The 14,144-nt window shown below is 43.4% G+C and overlaps 1 protein-coding gene across 8 annotated transcripts in view; it reads left to right on the forward strand.

Annotated features, from left to right (window-relative positions):
* Positions 1-14,144, forward strand: part of Fggy (FGGY carbohydrate kinase domain containing) — a 398,632-nt gene that overhangs the window by 307,484 nt on the left and 77,004 nt on the right. For all 8 annotated transcript variants that reach the window (XM_052176778.1, XM_052176777.1, XM_052176775.1 and 5 more), the window contains 2 exons: positions 6,854-6,974; positions 12,336-12,430. In XM_052176778.1, coding sequence (XP_052032738.1) covers positions 6,854-6,974; positions 12,336-12,430 — 216 coding nt within the window. The remainder of the gene's footprint in view (positions 1-6,853; positions 6,975-12,335; positions 12,431-14,144) is intronic.

Here is a 14,144-nt window from a genome sequence, read left to right on the forward strand (position 1 = left end):
CATTGGAAAGGGAAGTCTTTGAGCATCAATGCTTGTCATTTTTCTCATGTCTTCTAAATTCAATACAATCAAAGAGGCAGATTCCACGAACATGTGCAGTTGGAAAGCTGCTAATAAAAAAGTTTGTTTTTATGCAGTACATAATATTGTTCGCTTTGTAAAAGACTTCATTATAAGGTTCCCTTAAATTTTAAGCCTTCTTAGAAACATTTTGGTTTGGGGTAGTTAGGGATTTACATGGCGGTTTAGAATGACTAAGGCAAGAAGGAAGAATTTGAATCTGAAATTTGAGAGACTGTTAAAGAGAGGTCCAAAATGAAAACCAAACTCTAGGAGCTCAGACATTGCCTATGGAGTCTTCTTGTGCATCAGTGCTCTACAGATGGGCTGCCAGGGGTTTCTTATGCCCTGACATCACACAGTCAGCATGTGCACCTGGACTAGAAAATGCATTGACAGGAGTGGGTCATGATGTTCAGCGTCTTACAGAAGGCCTATACCCAGCAAGTCAAGCAGTGGTTGGGTGAATTCTAGAAGAAAAACAACCTCAGAAAGGAAAATAAATAAATTTACTAAATTTGGATTTAAACTCTGTTATTCAACATTAAACCCACGGTTCATTTTGATTTAGATTTATTTATATGTATATAGCTATGGCTATATGTTACGCATGATAAAACCAGGAGAAGGTATTTGACTCAGGAGATGTGGTAAAAGGTGGTGTGAACTGCACTCTGTGGGTACTGCAAATGAACTCATGTCTCTGTAAGATCAGCATATGTTCTTAACCACTGAGCCATCATCCCAGCTTATTACTAATTACTATTATTATTGTTTGTAGCCATTCTTTGACTACTTTGTGGGTTCTTTTTTCTTTCACCCTTCTCTACACCTCTTCTTCCACCCTTTCAAACCCCAACACTACAAAGGAGAGAAAAAAGATAAAGGGGAAAGGGGGTGATGTTATAATTAGGGGCATTGAGTTCTTTGGGGAAAGTTTAATCTTTGCCATCAGGACATCTAATTATTTCTTCTTGTTCTTTCTTCTTGTTCTTGTTCTTCTTGTTCTTGTTCTCCTCCTCCTCCTCCTCTCTGCTCCTCCTCCTCCTCTTCCTCCTCCTTCTTCTCCTTCTTCTTTTATGTTTTTTTGGGGGTTTATTTTGTTTGTACATTAGTAATGGAACTCAACCAACCTTATTCAAGCAACCACTAACCAACTACTTCTTGGGGTCCTAGCATTTATAAAACCTCTAAAGAGTACCCAGAATTCCAAATGTCACAAAATTGCACAAATTGTCTGCATTGGCAAAATCACTGTCCTGATAGAGTAAAGAAGCAAATCATAGTCAGTTGATGGAGATACTGAAGCAGCCCCGCGTCACACACCTGGGATTAAAACTAAAGCATATTCTCACATTTCTTCTGTCTTTTTAAGGAAACCAAAATTCTCACCATGATGATGATGGCCATTATTATTATTATTATTTGTACTGGTGGTGACTGTATTGGTGGTGCTAGGAATTGAACCCAGACTCTTATCCTCTGAGGCAAGCATCCTACCTCTGAGCCTATCTCCATCCCTAAACAAAAATTTTTGGTTTATGCTCTATTGACATGGCACTCACTACTTTTTAAGCAGCTGTTTTTATAGCCTTACCCTTTTAAATACATATATGCATATTCATCCATATCACCAACACAAGTGCTCTGATAGTACTTATACTTACCCAGGTGTCACATGTGTCTAGAGAACAGAGCTCCCTAGTCACTACAGTACTATCCATTCTGCAGAGCCACTGCAGAGGCATATGGAACCTGTCCATCTAGCCATACAGTCTCTGAAACTAGAGACCAAAATGTTTCTTCCTTAAGTAACTTCCGTCTTGACTAATACCTTGACCAATTCAGTGAAGCCAATCAAATTGCTTTCTACATGGAAATTACAAGCAAACAAACAAAAAGTGGAGGTAAACAAATACCCAGACAATTCTACATCTGTCAACATGAAGAACATGAATAGATGAAACCTGAAACATGTCTATCATTAGTAAAGATATACAGTTAATCTGTTTTAAAATGAAGAACATGGTCATGATACTACTAATGCAGAATACTTATTCATTTTACTCCAGACTGTGTACTAAATATCTATGCCATCATCTGATATAACCATATGATACTGCTATTGTGTTCCTCCATCCACTGGCTAGACTATCAAGTCTTAGTATATACTAAATCAACCTGCTCAGTGCCATGTAGTTGTGTATGGCAGGGCAATGATGAGAGTCCATGGTTTATAAAAGAAAACTTAAGATATGTTTCTCCCTTAAGAAGTATTGGGGACATTTTAGTTTTTGATTTGTGAATGTAATTGTATGAAGGAGCCTACAACAGTTAGTCACTTGCATTGAAATGAACGGTTCTGGAAAACTAGAGATGTACGATGCTCACATCTTGTGAGGAAATGGTAAGAAGTGGACATGAAGGACAAAGTTAAACAGGAAAGGCCAAAAATTTTACCACATAGTGATAAGGACTGTGATCCTTAAGGGGACTCCAACCCTGTGCCTGTCACCAGAGTGCCTTGCCTGTCCAGGCCGTAAGATGGCAGCCCTGCAAACCAAGGAACTTGTCTTCCCACTTGAGATGAGGGCAGGCTGATTGCCAGGGTCTTACAGCTAGTGCGCACTAGTTGGAATGAGAACCTGTGTCCATCTCAGCCCCAGTTCCTGCTCTCTCTGCTTTGTTGGAGTGTTTTTCTTTGATCTTTTCATGAAGGCTACATGAGTGAAATATGTTTTCAGGCATTCCCAAAGCAGTTTTTACTTAACACATGCTAGCAAAAATTATTCATTTGGCCTGGAATCTTTTTCACAGGGTACTTCTCCTGGTAAGAACATTGTAGCAGGAAGCCCAGGAATGCAAAAGAAGATTAAACTTAATAATGCATGCAGGAGAGGAGGGAGAAAGAACCAGCTATGTTTTCTCAAGTAGCACAGTTGGGAAATCAATCTTATATTTAATGGGCCATACGTACATTTAAAGCAATCTGATTTTTTTTTTTTTGTCTATTGTCTTAATGACCTTTATAATTCCATGCAGGGAAGACATTTTAAGACAGATTTCCTGATAAAGTTTTATTATAGAGTCAATTAAATTTGGGAGGGGTTCCATCTGTTTGCAAAAGTATCTGAGTGTACTGATTTTCTAGGAAAAAATGTGCATTTTAATGAAGCATTTTGATAACAGATATTTTCCCATAATGTTCATCTTGAGAAAAAAATGTTTCCTTTTTCCTGAATATTGCTTTAGCACCTATTTGTTATTGGTAAGTTAAACAATTTCTTCTCTATCATAATATCCATGGTTGGAACTCTGTAGCCATGGAATGAAATTAAAGGAAAAAAGTTAGCTCAGGACTATGGGAAAGCCCTCCATGCAGTAAAATTCTCTCTTGCTTGGCTTCTTTGAAAGACCTGTCAGCTACTTGGTTTGTCCACAGCTTGTCTGTCTGTCTTCTCTTTTCAGAGTAGACCCTTTAAAAGTACTATTTGCATTTCAAGTCTCTTAATTTGCATTTGGTTCTGTGTCCCCTTGGAATCGCCTAATTTTAATTTAAATTTCTCCGTGAAAACATTTTTTCCAGAAAGGTGAGCACAGAAGCATTTTCGCACAAAGCCCTTTGCTGGGCATTTCAAGAGGGTGGATCGTCACACAGTAGAGTCTGGGACACTAAAGGAAAGGCCCTGCAAAGAGCTGCGAGAGTGAGAAATGAGAGACAGGCTGTCACAGCACTGAAGGGAGTGCCTCTTGTTCCTGTCCTTGCTTTCCTTTCCCAGTAATATGCTTCGCAGTGACCCCAGTCGTAGACCTGCTAATCACATGGTCCAAGTGGGTTAACATTCTTCAGTTTTCTAGTGTGTCTTAAAATTAGAGATGACATTGACATGTGCAGCAGAGTGCCCATTGAACCTCCTAGCCAGAAGAACCCTTTTGTAAGCATTTCCAAGTGCCAACAGTTGGGAGCTTCTAAGGGACACACTACTGTGTCATGCCATGTCGCAGGCCATACCTTTGATTTCTTTTCATTTACCATTTTTAACAATCCACATCCAACTGAATGAATATAAAATCATTTGTCCCATTAGTAAATGAGAATTGAATCTTGGGTTAGGTAGAAGAAAGAGGCGACCTGCCCATCAGATGAAGTAGGGTTTCATACTGTCAATCAAAGCTCATGCCTTCAGCTGTGTAGATTTCAATCTTTAGAATAGATCACAGCAACCTAGAACCTGCAGTCCTCAAATAATCCATGATGGATGTATGGACATCTATTGACTTTCTGACATTATGCATAAGTTCTGTGTGTGACTTTTTTTTATGGAGTTCATGATTTCCCCAAAACAATAGAAAGAAGAGAGAGAAAACAATAAACAGTAATCAGTACGAAGGGAATCGCCTTGAATGCTACATGTTTCATCTTTCAACACAATACAACTATAGATATTTTTTGAAGGCCCAAGTTTTACTAAATTCATATTTCACCAGATTCCTGGGCAACATCAACAAATTCTTAAGACTTCTTTGTTGTAACTGCTGTACTGTTTGTTCCTGGCTGCCCAGGTACCTCATTATTTATTATAAATTAATGGGACTGTCAAGTCCTTTGGCCCCAAATTACCTTCTGGCTCCTCCCTTCTTTGGAGGACTCCCATGGCCAAGGAAGATGTCCCTGTAAGCACCCTTACAGAGGGGACACTTCCCTTCCGTAGATCCCACCCCTCAGGGCTTGAGACTAGGTCACTATGCTGTGGAGTTCCCAAACCTTGTTTCTCACCTGGGCCAACCATCTCATTCCTCTTGCCCTCAGCATACATCAGATACCAACATCCCAGTAACACTTGAACTTTTACTAAAAGCAATCATATTGGCTCATTTCTTTTCTCTATCTCTGTCTCTCCATGGTGGCTTCACCATGCATTGAGATTCTGGGCCGTCTGAATCTATATTCTGTTATGTTCCATGACTTCCTCCCCAATCTACCCAGCAATTCACTCAGCATTGCCATCTCCCCAAACTCCCAGGCTCTAAACACTCAAAGACCTCTTTGTCAACTAAAACTATTCTCCTCGCTTTTCTTCAGACCCTCTTCTTAACATCACCCTAACTGCCTTCTTAATGCCACATCATAGTTTAGCTTTTTTATTTTTATTAATTTATTTTTGTTTTTTTCGAGACAGGGTTTCTCTGTGTAGCCCTGGCTGTCCTGAAACACACTCTGTAGATCAGGCTGGCCTCAAACTCAGAAATCTGCCTGCCTCTGCCTCCCAAATGCCCAGCTAGTCTAGCTTTTTTTTTTTAATATATCATATTCTCAAATACATTAGGAATTTTGAGCTTCTAGGTTTTGAACATTCCCAAAATATTACGGTCGCAGGGACTTAAATAGCCAAACCCAAACTATAAATTATCCACTAAGATTCACCTTAATGACTTTAAGGTAGTATCCTCTCCTCAAACCATAGCAGAGTTACCTAGTAAATAGTAAACTCAGCAAATTGGGAATGGAATTAACTCATTTCCAGAAGACTTTACAGACATTACTGCAGAAGGCTTGAATAAAGCCCTGAGCCAGCCATAGTGTGTGTCCTATTATCATCCCAGCTCACTAGGGACTGGCTGGGAACGGATGCTGGTCTAGAAGCCTCATTTTTAGACCACAATTAAAACGCAGTTTTAGTTCTCTTAGTCTTTTGTTAGCCAAGGGCTTTGCATCTTTTCATAGTTGTGGTGCTGGCGGTTGTTATTTTTGTTTTTTTTGCTCTCTCTCTCTGTGTGTGTGTGTGTGTGTGTGTGTGTGTGTGCATGTATATAATTTTTCTAAGGAAAATATCTTCAGTTCCAATTTAATGAAGGAAGACGGCCCCACATGTGGCTGACTGATAAGGTCAGAGCAGCACTAAGAGCATTGGAAGCGCCTCATAGAAGGCCTGGGCCACAATTGACTCTCACCAGATATTTGAATGTGAGAGTCAAATGAGGCATGATATGTAAGGCTCGGGGAACATTGCAGTAGAGTGGGTGGAAAAGTTGTAAGAACCAGAGAATCAGGGCTTTTGCTGGGATACCATGTCTCCTAAGAATATCAGAAACTACATACATAAAATCTTACCAACATAACTGACTGCCCAAACATGAACTAAAGAAGGATACCAAAAGACATGCTGGAGTGGATAAGGAAAGCCCCACACAGCTTTGGTCCTACATGAAGAACTACATACGATTAAGTAATGCTAAGAGCAGGAGAAAGAATCTTACCTAGGGAAGAGCACATCAAATTCAGTACCAAATGGTTAGCCCTGAAGCATGCAGACTGAGCATATTGTGTGTGTGTGTGTGTGTGTGTATCACATCACATATACACACACGTGTGTAAGAAAAATTAATAAAAGACTATTAATTTGAAAGATAGGGAGGGTTATATCAGGAGGTTTGACAGGGAAAAGGACATAATTTTATTATAATCCCATACAAAATTAAAACGATATAAAAAATTAAACACATGAGCTGTGATAACAGCCCAGCTGTTTTACTCCGTGTCGTATTAGTCCTAAGAGAAACAAAAGGTGTGTGCAGGGGTTTGGAGTCATGCAGGACCAGGGTAGAATTCCATGTGTGAACCAGCTGTGAGATCACAGCTTGAGTGTGTGCTCACAGACATGAGCTCTGAGCCTCAAATCTCTAGGAGGGTAATAAGGAGTTCTGGGTGCCAGGTCAAGCACAGGCCAAATACAAGTGCTGCTGGTGGCGTGCCTTCGCCGCCACCCTAATGTGCTTTGCTTTCTCCTTTAAGTTTGGGACTCGCTTCATCATTGAGACCATGGAGGCAGCAGGGCATTCTCTCAGGACCCTCTTCTTATGTGGAGGCCTAAGCAAGAATCCGCTTTTTGTGCAAATGCATGCCGACATCACTGGTAAGCCTCAGGGCAGGGGCAGGGCTGGTGGAAAACCTTGGGTTGTCAGCAGAGGTGAAAGGTGAAGGCAGACTGAGGCTAGGGAGCCATTGGTGATGACTCAAGTTAGCAAGGTATAATCTGTGTCTTCATGATGGGAGAAAGCACTCTCAGATGTGTACACTTACTAAATAAGACACCAGAGTTGGCAAGGACAGATCTTAATTCAAGGAGCACTTACCCATCTTTTTTGAGTACTTCTGAACCAAGCACTGTGTGGGAAATATTGAAGACAAACGAATGAATAAAACATGACCCGGGCTCCATGAAGCTCAGGGACTCTCCAGAAAGGCAAGAAGCAAACAGACATAATAACTGCACTGTGGGAAGAGCTCTGGTGGGAAGAGCACAATGTGCACTGCGCTCAGTTTTGGACTGTGTAGCTCAGGGCACGTGATCAGGCTATCTGAAAAAGGAACACATCCCAAACGCTGTGGACAAGGTCTAGCATGGGCCTGTAATCCTGAGGGACGCAGATGCTGAGACTCCTTCTCAGTGCCTAAGGGGTTCTGGTCATACAGTCATGCGTTGAGCATCTTTGGGATGGGCATAGAGGGTAGGGCACAGTGGCAGATTGGCATCTGGGAAGAGCCCAGAGCTCCCAAAAAGGCTCTCTGGGAGGACACCTTGCAGGGGTACAAACCCTGACCTAGACCCCTGTCTCTCTGGGCCAGTACCCTCAACATTCTTGAGTCTTCTCCCCAAGTGTCTCCTGAAGACTGGTACTCCCTCTAGTACCCATTGCGTGGTACCTAGGTACCAGGTATAAGCACAGGACAAGGCTTCCCTTGTGGGAGGGCGAGTGGGGGAGCATAGATGCTGTCTGTAGCCTCAACTCTTGCCTGTCATGAGCCCACCTTACCCTGGGCTCCATTCCTTATGAACCCACCCACTGTGTCCCTTCCACAGTGAGTATGTTGGTATCTGAGGTCAGACTGACTCATGAGATCATTCCTGCTCAAGGCCATGCATATATGGGACCTTTAACGGAGTGACAGGCTCAAGGTATTAAATATGGAACTAAATAGAATACCTATTCCTACCTTATAGATATATAGACTGAGGCACAATTTGGGGAATTACCTAGAAAGGCATGTAGTGTTAAAGATAGATCTGGGATGTGGGGAAGCGTGGACTTTGCCCCACTTAGCCAAGTACCTAGCATGTTGGTAGGAATCTTGCTGCAATCATTCATTCTCCCTAACTGCTGAAATTAGAAAGTAGACTGCAATATAGTCAAGCAAAGAAGCAAGAAGGACGAAGGACGGGGGAGGTCCATTCAATTGGCTTCCCTAAATCAGGCAGTCACATAGTATCTGGATGGTGATTGTGCCTTTGAGCCAAGTTTCTGAACCTTTCCTTTATTGCTCTCTGAGGATCATGCACGCCCTGATCCAAGGTTTTTAAAACCTGCAGAAGTGGACCAGGAAGAGTAAAGTAGACAGAAATGAAAGCCAGATCAGCTGGGTGACTCAGATAAGATACAGGCTTGAAGTCTGCTCTGTAATTCCCTACTTTTTAGCCTTCAGTTACCCAAAGCTACATTCCACTTGGATGGAAACAGGTTAGAGGCCAGCTTCAGTTCAGGAAATGGGGAAAAGAGGACCCTTGAGCAGGGTAGACAGATGTGACCTGGACACGGCCTGGGCACTACAGCTCAGGGTTTTGTGAAAATGGACCCTCCTCTAGTCATGTGTCCCTGAGCATCAAAAGCCAGGGAATGCCACTTTGTTGCAAGAGCTGCACTGGGAGCTGTTGTTCTCCAGGCTGCGGAGTGGAAGGCTGTTAGTGGCTGTCTGGGTTCAGACTGAAATTGGACCCTTTGTCTCTAACTACTGACCAGTTACAGTTGTGAACAAAGGGACCTTTTCTTTGCCTGAAATTCTTCTACTCATGACTGACAAAGGATGGCACAGGGCATCTGCCTTCAAATGCTTTGGCTTCTGCTAAACTCATTAATGCATCCGATAAAATAGCTGACATTCCAGGCAAAGCCTCCCTCTTCCTGCCTTCACCCTGGGCTCAGAGAAAGGAATGCACTTGAGTTTGTTCTGCCAAAGAAGCCTGGGGAAAGGTGAGGCCCTTGGTACCTTCAAGCACTACAATTGCTCTGCTTTCCCTGTGCAGAACAATTTAGAACAAAACACAGCAGAGTGTGAAATTTTCAGGCATACACATGAAAAACTGCAGAGCAGAGTAGTGGAAAGATCAGCAGGCCAGCTGTCTGACCTATGGGAAGCCACTTTACTCAAGAGTCCCTCTTCTGAAAAAACAACAACAACAACAACAACGTTCTCATCTAGCTCGTATAGACCATTCTGAAGAATTGAGTGCTCAGGAGTTTGAGTTCTCAGTTCTTGCTTAGCTCCCAGTGAGTGATTCTAGCCTGTTACTTTACTTCTTCCTTCCAGGCAGCCCTGTGCCCCCAAGGAGAAAGCATGGTGGAGAAAAAGAGTTTAAAACTTTATAAGCTATTTTGGCCATGTTAGGAAAAGCTGGCTTCATTAAGGCAGGAAATATGGGCTGCACCACCTTGGGAAATGACATGGGCATCAGAGGTACTTCTTATACTCTGGCCATGGACTTGACTGTGATTTCCAAACACAGTTTGCATACATGTACCAAGTAACTGTAATCTTCTTGCAGACTTAAGACTAAATGTTCACTCTTGTAAATTGTGCTTTTTTAGTGCTGGCACTTTCTATAGGGTTTCCTTCTTCCTGTCTCACTATTCTGACCTTTAGTTCTTTACTCCCCCAAAACCCACCCCCCCACCATACTCACCAGCACCCCCTGGGTACACAGGCTGTACTTGGCTTGAGAATACAAAGAATAAGATGTCTCTAAGAAGTCCATTACCAATCAGCAAGGTTTCCATTGTCTTCTGACCAATGTGCAGAAGAGCAGAATACAGACCCAGAGCTCAGAGGTGACAAGGCCAGGCAGGGAAGGGATGCTTACTTAAATTTGGCCAACTTGAATAAAGGGTTTATTTACAGAGGTAAGGAAAACAGGGAGATCCCCAGAGCTGCTAACCTATTTCCATTCCCTAGGCGTAGGGACAAGGAACTGGAGGTGCCCAGCCTAAGATAGGAGCTTAGTTCAGCTTTAGCCAGAGGGCACTCTGCAAATGAGAAAATGGAGGAGGTATGGAGAGGTTAAATAACCTGTCTAATATTGCACAGCTGTGTCAGCAAGGAAGCCAGAATTCAAACTCTGACAAGCCGATTCAGAGACTGAGAGCTAAAGAGGAGCTCCCTGGGGGTTCCCCGGTCTCTACTGTGCAAGGAAGCAGCCTGGGGCTCATTCCTTCCCACTCAGAAATGGTGACGTTGGTTGTGGGTCTATTGCAAAGGAGCTGAAGATAAATGGTGCTTGGAAGGCTGTCTTCTAAAAACAGTTCTCGGTCAGTAGGAGGCCTGGGTGGCGACAGATTCACACAGGCATGTAGTATGATTTCTGGCTCAGCCACCCTTCCTTGTGGCCTGGTATCTGTCTTTACCCTCAGGATGGCTGATGAGACTTGTCCTTCCATATAGCTCTGTTCTCCAGCTCCAATGAAATCCATACAGAGCTCTTCTTCTTGGCGCTGTTGAGTCTAACAGTAACAGCCACAATGTCTCCAGGGCTTTACACAGATTGCAAACATGTGAGCTCCATCTGAGTGCTCTGTCACCAGCCCATACAGTACACCTGGGCAATGAGCCCCATCCCTGTTTGGTTTCTGTTTCCTGGCTGGCTGTAAGGGGGTGGGAGCTGACCTGATCTAGAGGAGCCGGGTAAGTTAGCAAATGAGCCTCCATAGAAGGGGAAGGAAGGGAGCTGCAGCCCTTCTCTAAAGGAAGCATTTCTGCCGTAGAACTTTCCAAACAGGGCCCCTAAGTATCTTCAGATGTTTATTTCAGTCTCCTGTCCACCAAGTCAGCCACTCACCTGAAGGTTACCAGTGCTGAAAGAGTTAAAGTGATGGTGAAGGACTCCAAAAGAAAGAAAGCAGGGAGGAAGCCAGGTCTGTCACTCTACCTGGTGACTTAGTAGCACAGCAAGTAGCAGGCCCTTTTATAACTCTTCTAGTCCTCTAAGATGTCAATAGGATTCTGTTTACTGTCTGGGTAGGAGGATGGCTGGAGCTGGCCTAAGCTGGAAGAGATGGGTAAGATACTAAGGGAGCCTACCTGGACAGGCAAGCCTTTGTCTAAAGGAAGCCTTTCTGCTATAGACCTGTCCTCTGTCTATAGATTAGAAAATCTGTCATCTATTGATTAGAAAATCAAGAGTCATCCTATGAATGTGAATGGAATTTTGTCCATATCCTTCGGACTGAGGTACAGAGGTAGAGATGCTGACTTAGGATCACATTGTGAAATGAGTGAAGAAGAAGAAGTATAAATCATCCTAAGACTCCAGAACAGCATGTGAAATCCACATGAACCTTCAACCTTGAGACTTGTCATGTAGTAGCTTCTTTGCACCTGGCAGATCCCTAGTTACCTTCACATGACATTTCACTCACATGACTACTTCAGTCTCATGTCTACTGTGTCAGCTGCTGGCCCCAAGACTCATTCTCTCACCATGTTGTTGATGGCCTGGGCCCTGCTCTAAGTGTCAGAGACGTGATAGACAGAATGGAGTGCTTAGCCTCATGCAGTGTCAGTTGCAGAGCAAGGTACAAGACTAAGTAAATAAAACACACATAGTAGAGAAGTGTGGGGGAAACACAGGAGGAGAAAGGAAGTTGTCTCTTCACTTTAAATGCAGTGGCCAAGGAAAGCTCAGATTGCATTTGTTCTGTGGCGAAGAGGCAGTTACATGGACATCTGGTCCTGAAACTGGCTCAAGAAATCGCAAGGAACATAGGTTCATGTGGTGGCTAGAAAAAAGAGAAGCCAAATGGTAGAAGAGGGTCTTGCCAGACTATCTAAGGATTGTGGCGTGTGCTGCAGGTGAGTCAGAGAAGGAGCCTTTCCGTGGCCCGTATTCATCACCCCATCTGGGACTGCAATAGCAGGCCACAGCCTCATTCATTTCAGCCTTTGTTGGGCCCAGCAAAGCATGTGATAGAGTTAGAGGGAAGCCAGGAACCTGGGTGCCAAAGTCTCACAAGTTATGGAACTGGCCACCTTGAGGCTTGTGGCCAGTGCACCGGCCATCAACGGGCAGAGAAATCTCCCAGAACCCATAATCCGAAGGACTGGGAATTTCAGGGAAGTATAAGCTACTGCTGCATTGACATCAGGGCTTTTGCCTCCAGAAGTGTTTGCTGGTTCTCCACAGCCCTGGTTCTGCTCACTAACCAAGGTATAACTTTGTCCTGTGCAGGCATGCCTGTGGTCCTCTCACAAGAGGTGGAGTCTGTCCTCGTGGGAGCTGCTATTCTGGGTGCCTGTGCCTCAGGGGACTTCACTTCTGTGCAGGTATGTCAGGATCCATGGGTGGCTGTGGTCCCTGCCCTGTCTGAGGCTGTCTGTCCTCTTGACGGCAGCTCACAGCTTGCAAAACCCACACAGGATATAATTAGGGAATGATAGGCTTCAGCCAGAGAATCACAGGCGCTCGCCGCCTCTGACGTAGCCACTGTAACCTCCTTTTGGCTTCACCTCTGTTCGTGTGATTGTTCTGCTTCTCTCTCCTTTATAGGAGCTCCTAAATTATTTAGCCTCAGTTTCTGCTTGGCTATTTTCCTTTCATCAAGTGAAAGAGTTGATGCTCAAAATATTGGTTTTCCACATGGACTTCAGAGTTTTATTTGCTTATTTCATCTGAATCACTTTCCAAATACTTTTGAAGCCTCTGTCAACAAGAAACACAAAAGAAAGTGTTGGTGGGGAAAAAAAGAATTAAAAGTAAAAAGAAGGAACAAAGTTTAGGAAGCCGGAAATAATTTGGTGGTGTGATTTGAGCACATGATTTTGCTCTGAGCTTCCTGGCAGCCAAGACCAAAAAAAAAAAAAAAAAAAAAAAAAAAAAAAAAAAAAAAAAAAACCAAAAAAAAAACCCAAAACAAACAAACAAAAAAAAAAGCATGATAAATTGCATAATTCTTATTTTCAAAAAAGAGGAAGCATCCTACTTTCTGGTAAGAGACAAGCTTTTCCTGATGTGAAATCACAAACGATGTCGTACATGCTAGAGGTTGTTAAAGGCTCCCAGCTTTAAAATGATACAAAAATCCTTTTTAAAAGTGAGTATGAGGTAGACTAGGATGCCAGGCTCTGCAGTTAGACTACTGGGTCTCATACTGGGCCTCTCATAGAGGCCAGACATGCTGGCCTCTATACATGTGAGCTCTGAGGACTCAACCATCTCCTCGCTCCTTGTACTTCCCTAACTCTAACAGTGGCCAGTAGCTGGCTTGTACCTTCTCTTCTGGCTCAGTTGAGCTTATGTAGTCCGCACCACGGCTCTCGTATCCCCGTTTTAGAAATGGGGAAGTTAGGCAATCTTCCTCTCCTCTTGCATCTTTTCTTTTTCTTGTGAGATCTGATGCTTGAAGCTTTGGTAGTCATCTTGTGCTGATAAGGTTTGTAGAACAGATACTAGACACTGGAGAAGACATCCTTGATTGCTGAGCCAATCCTGGGAACAGAGTACTAGCTCTGCCAAATTCATGAAATAGCTAGTTAGAGCTGGAAGTCAGACCCCCCACTACCAGCTGAGAACCAGAGAGTTTAATCACTTGCCCACATGCCCCAGTGTTAAATGAAGAACCACGTGTTCTAGCAATACCCCAATAATTAGAATTCAACTTATGTGACTGCCTAGTGTGGCAGGTACTGTGCTAGGCTCTTTAGTATAGCTCTCCTAATGCAGATAATACCCTTTCATGGCCCATAAGAGAGAACCAGAAAACTTGCAAACATAGACCATTAGAAACTTTCAGAGGCAGAAACCCATTTCCAGTGTAGGAATGGAGCTGGGCACGTGTCTTGGTGCGTAAAGCCCTTCACTGCTCTTCCAGAGCGCCTGCATCCAAGTTCCTGCACATTAGGTGGCTCATCTGTGGAGTTGCCATCTGTAACTCCGGTACCAGGGAGTCTATTGCCCTCTCTGGCTTCTGAGAGTGCCTGAACATAGGTGGTGCCTATGCATACGCCTATGCACTCAACCTACACACGAAACAGAAACTAA

The sequence above is a fragment of the Apodemus sylvaticus genome, chromosome 3 (assembly GCF_947179515.1).
Source record: "Apodemus sylvaticus chromosome 3, mApoSyl1.1, whole genome shotgun sequence".
NCBI classification, from domain to species: domain Eukaryota; kingdom Metazoa; phylum Chordata; class Mammalia; order Rodentia; family Muridae; genus Apodemus; species Apodemus sylvaticus.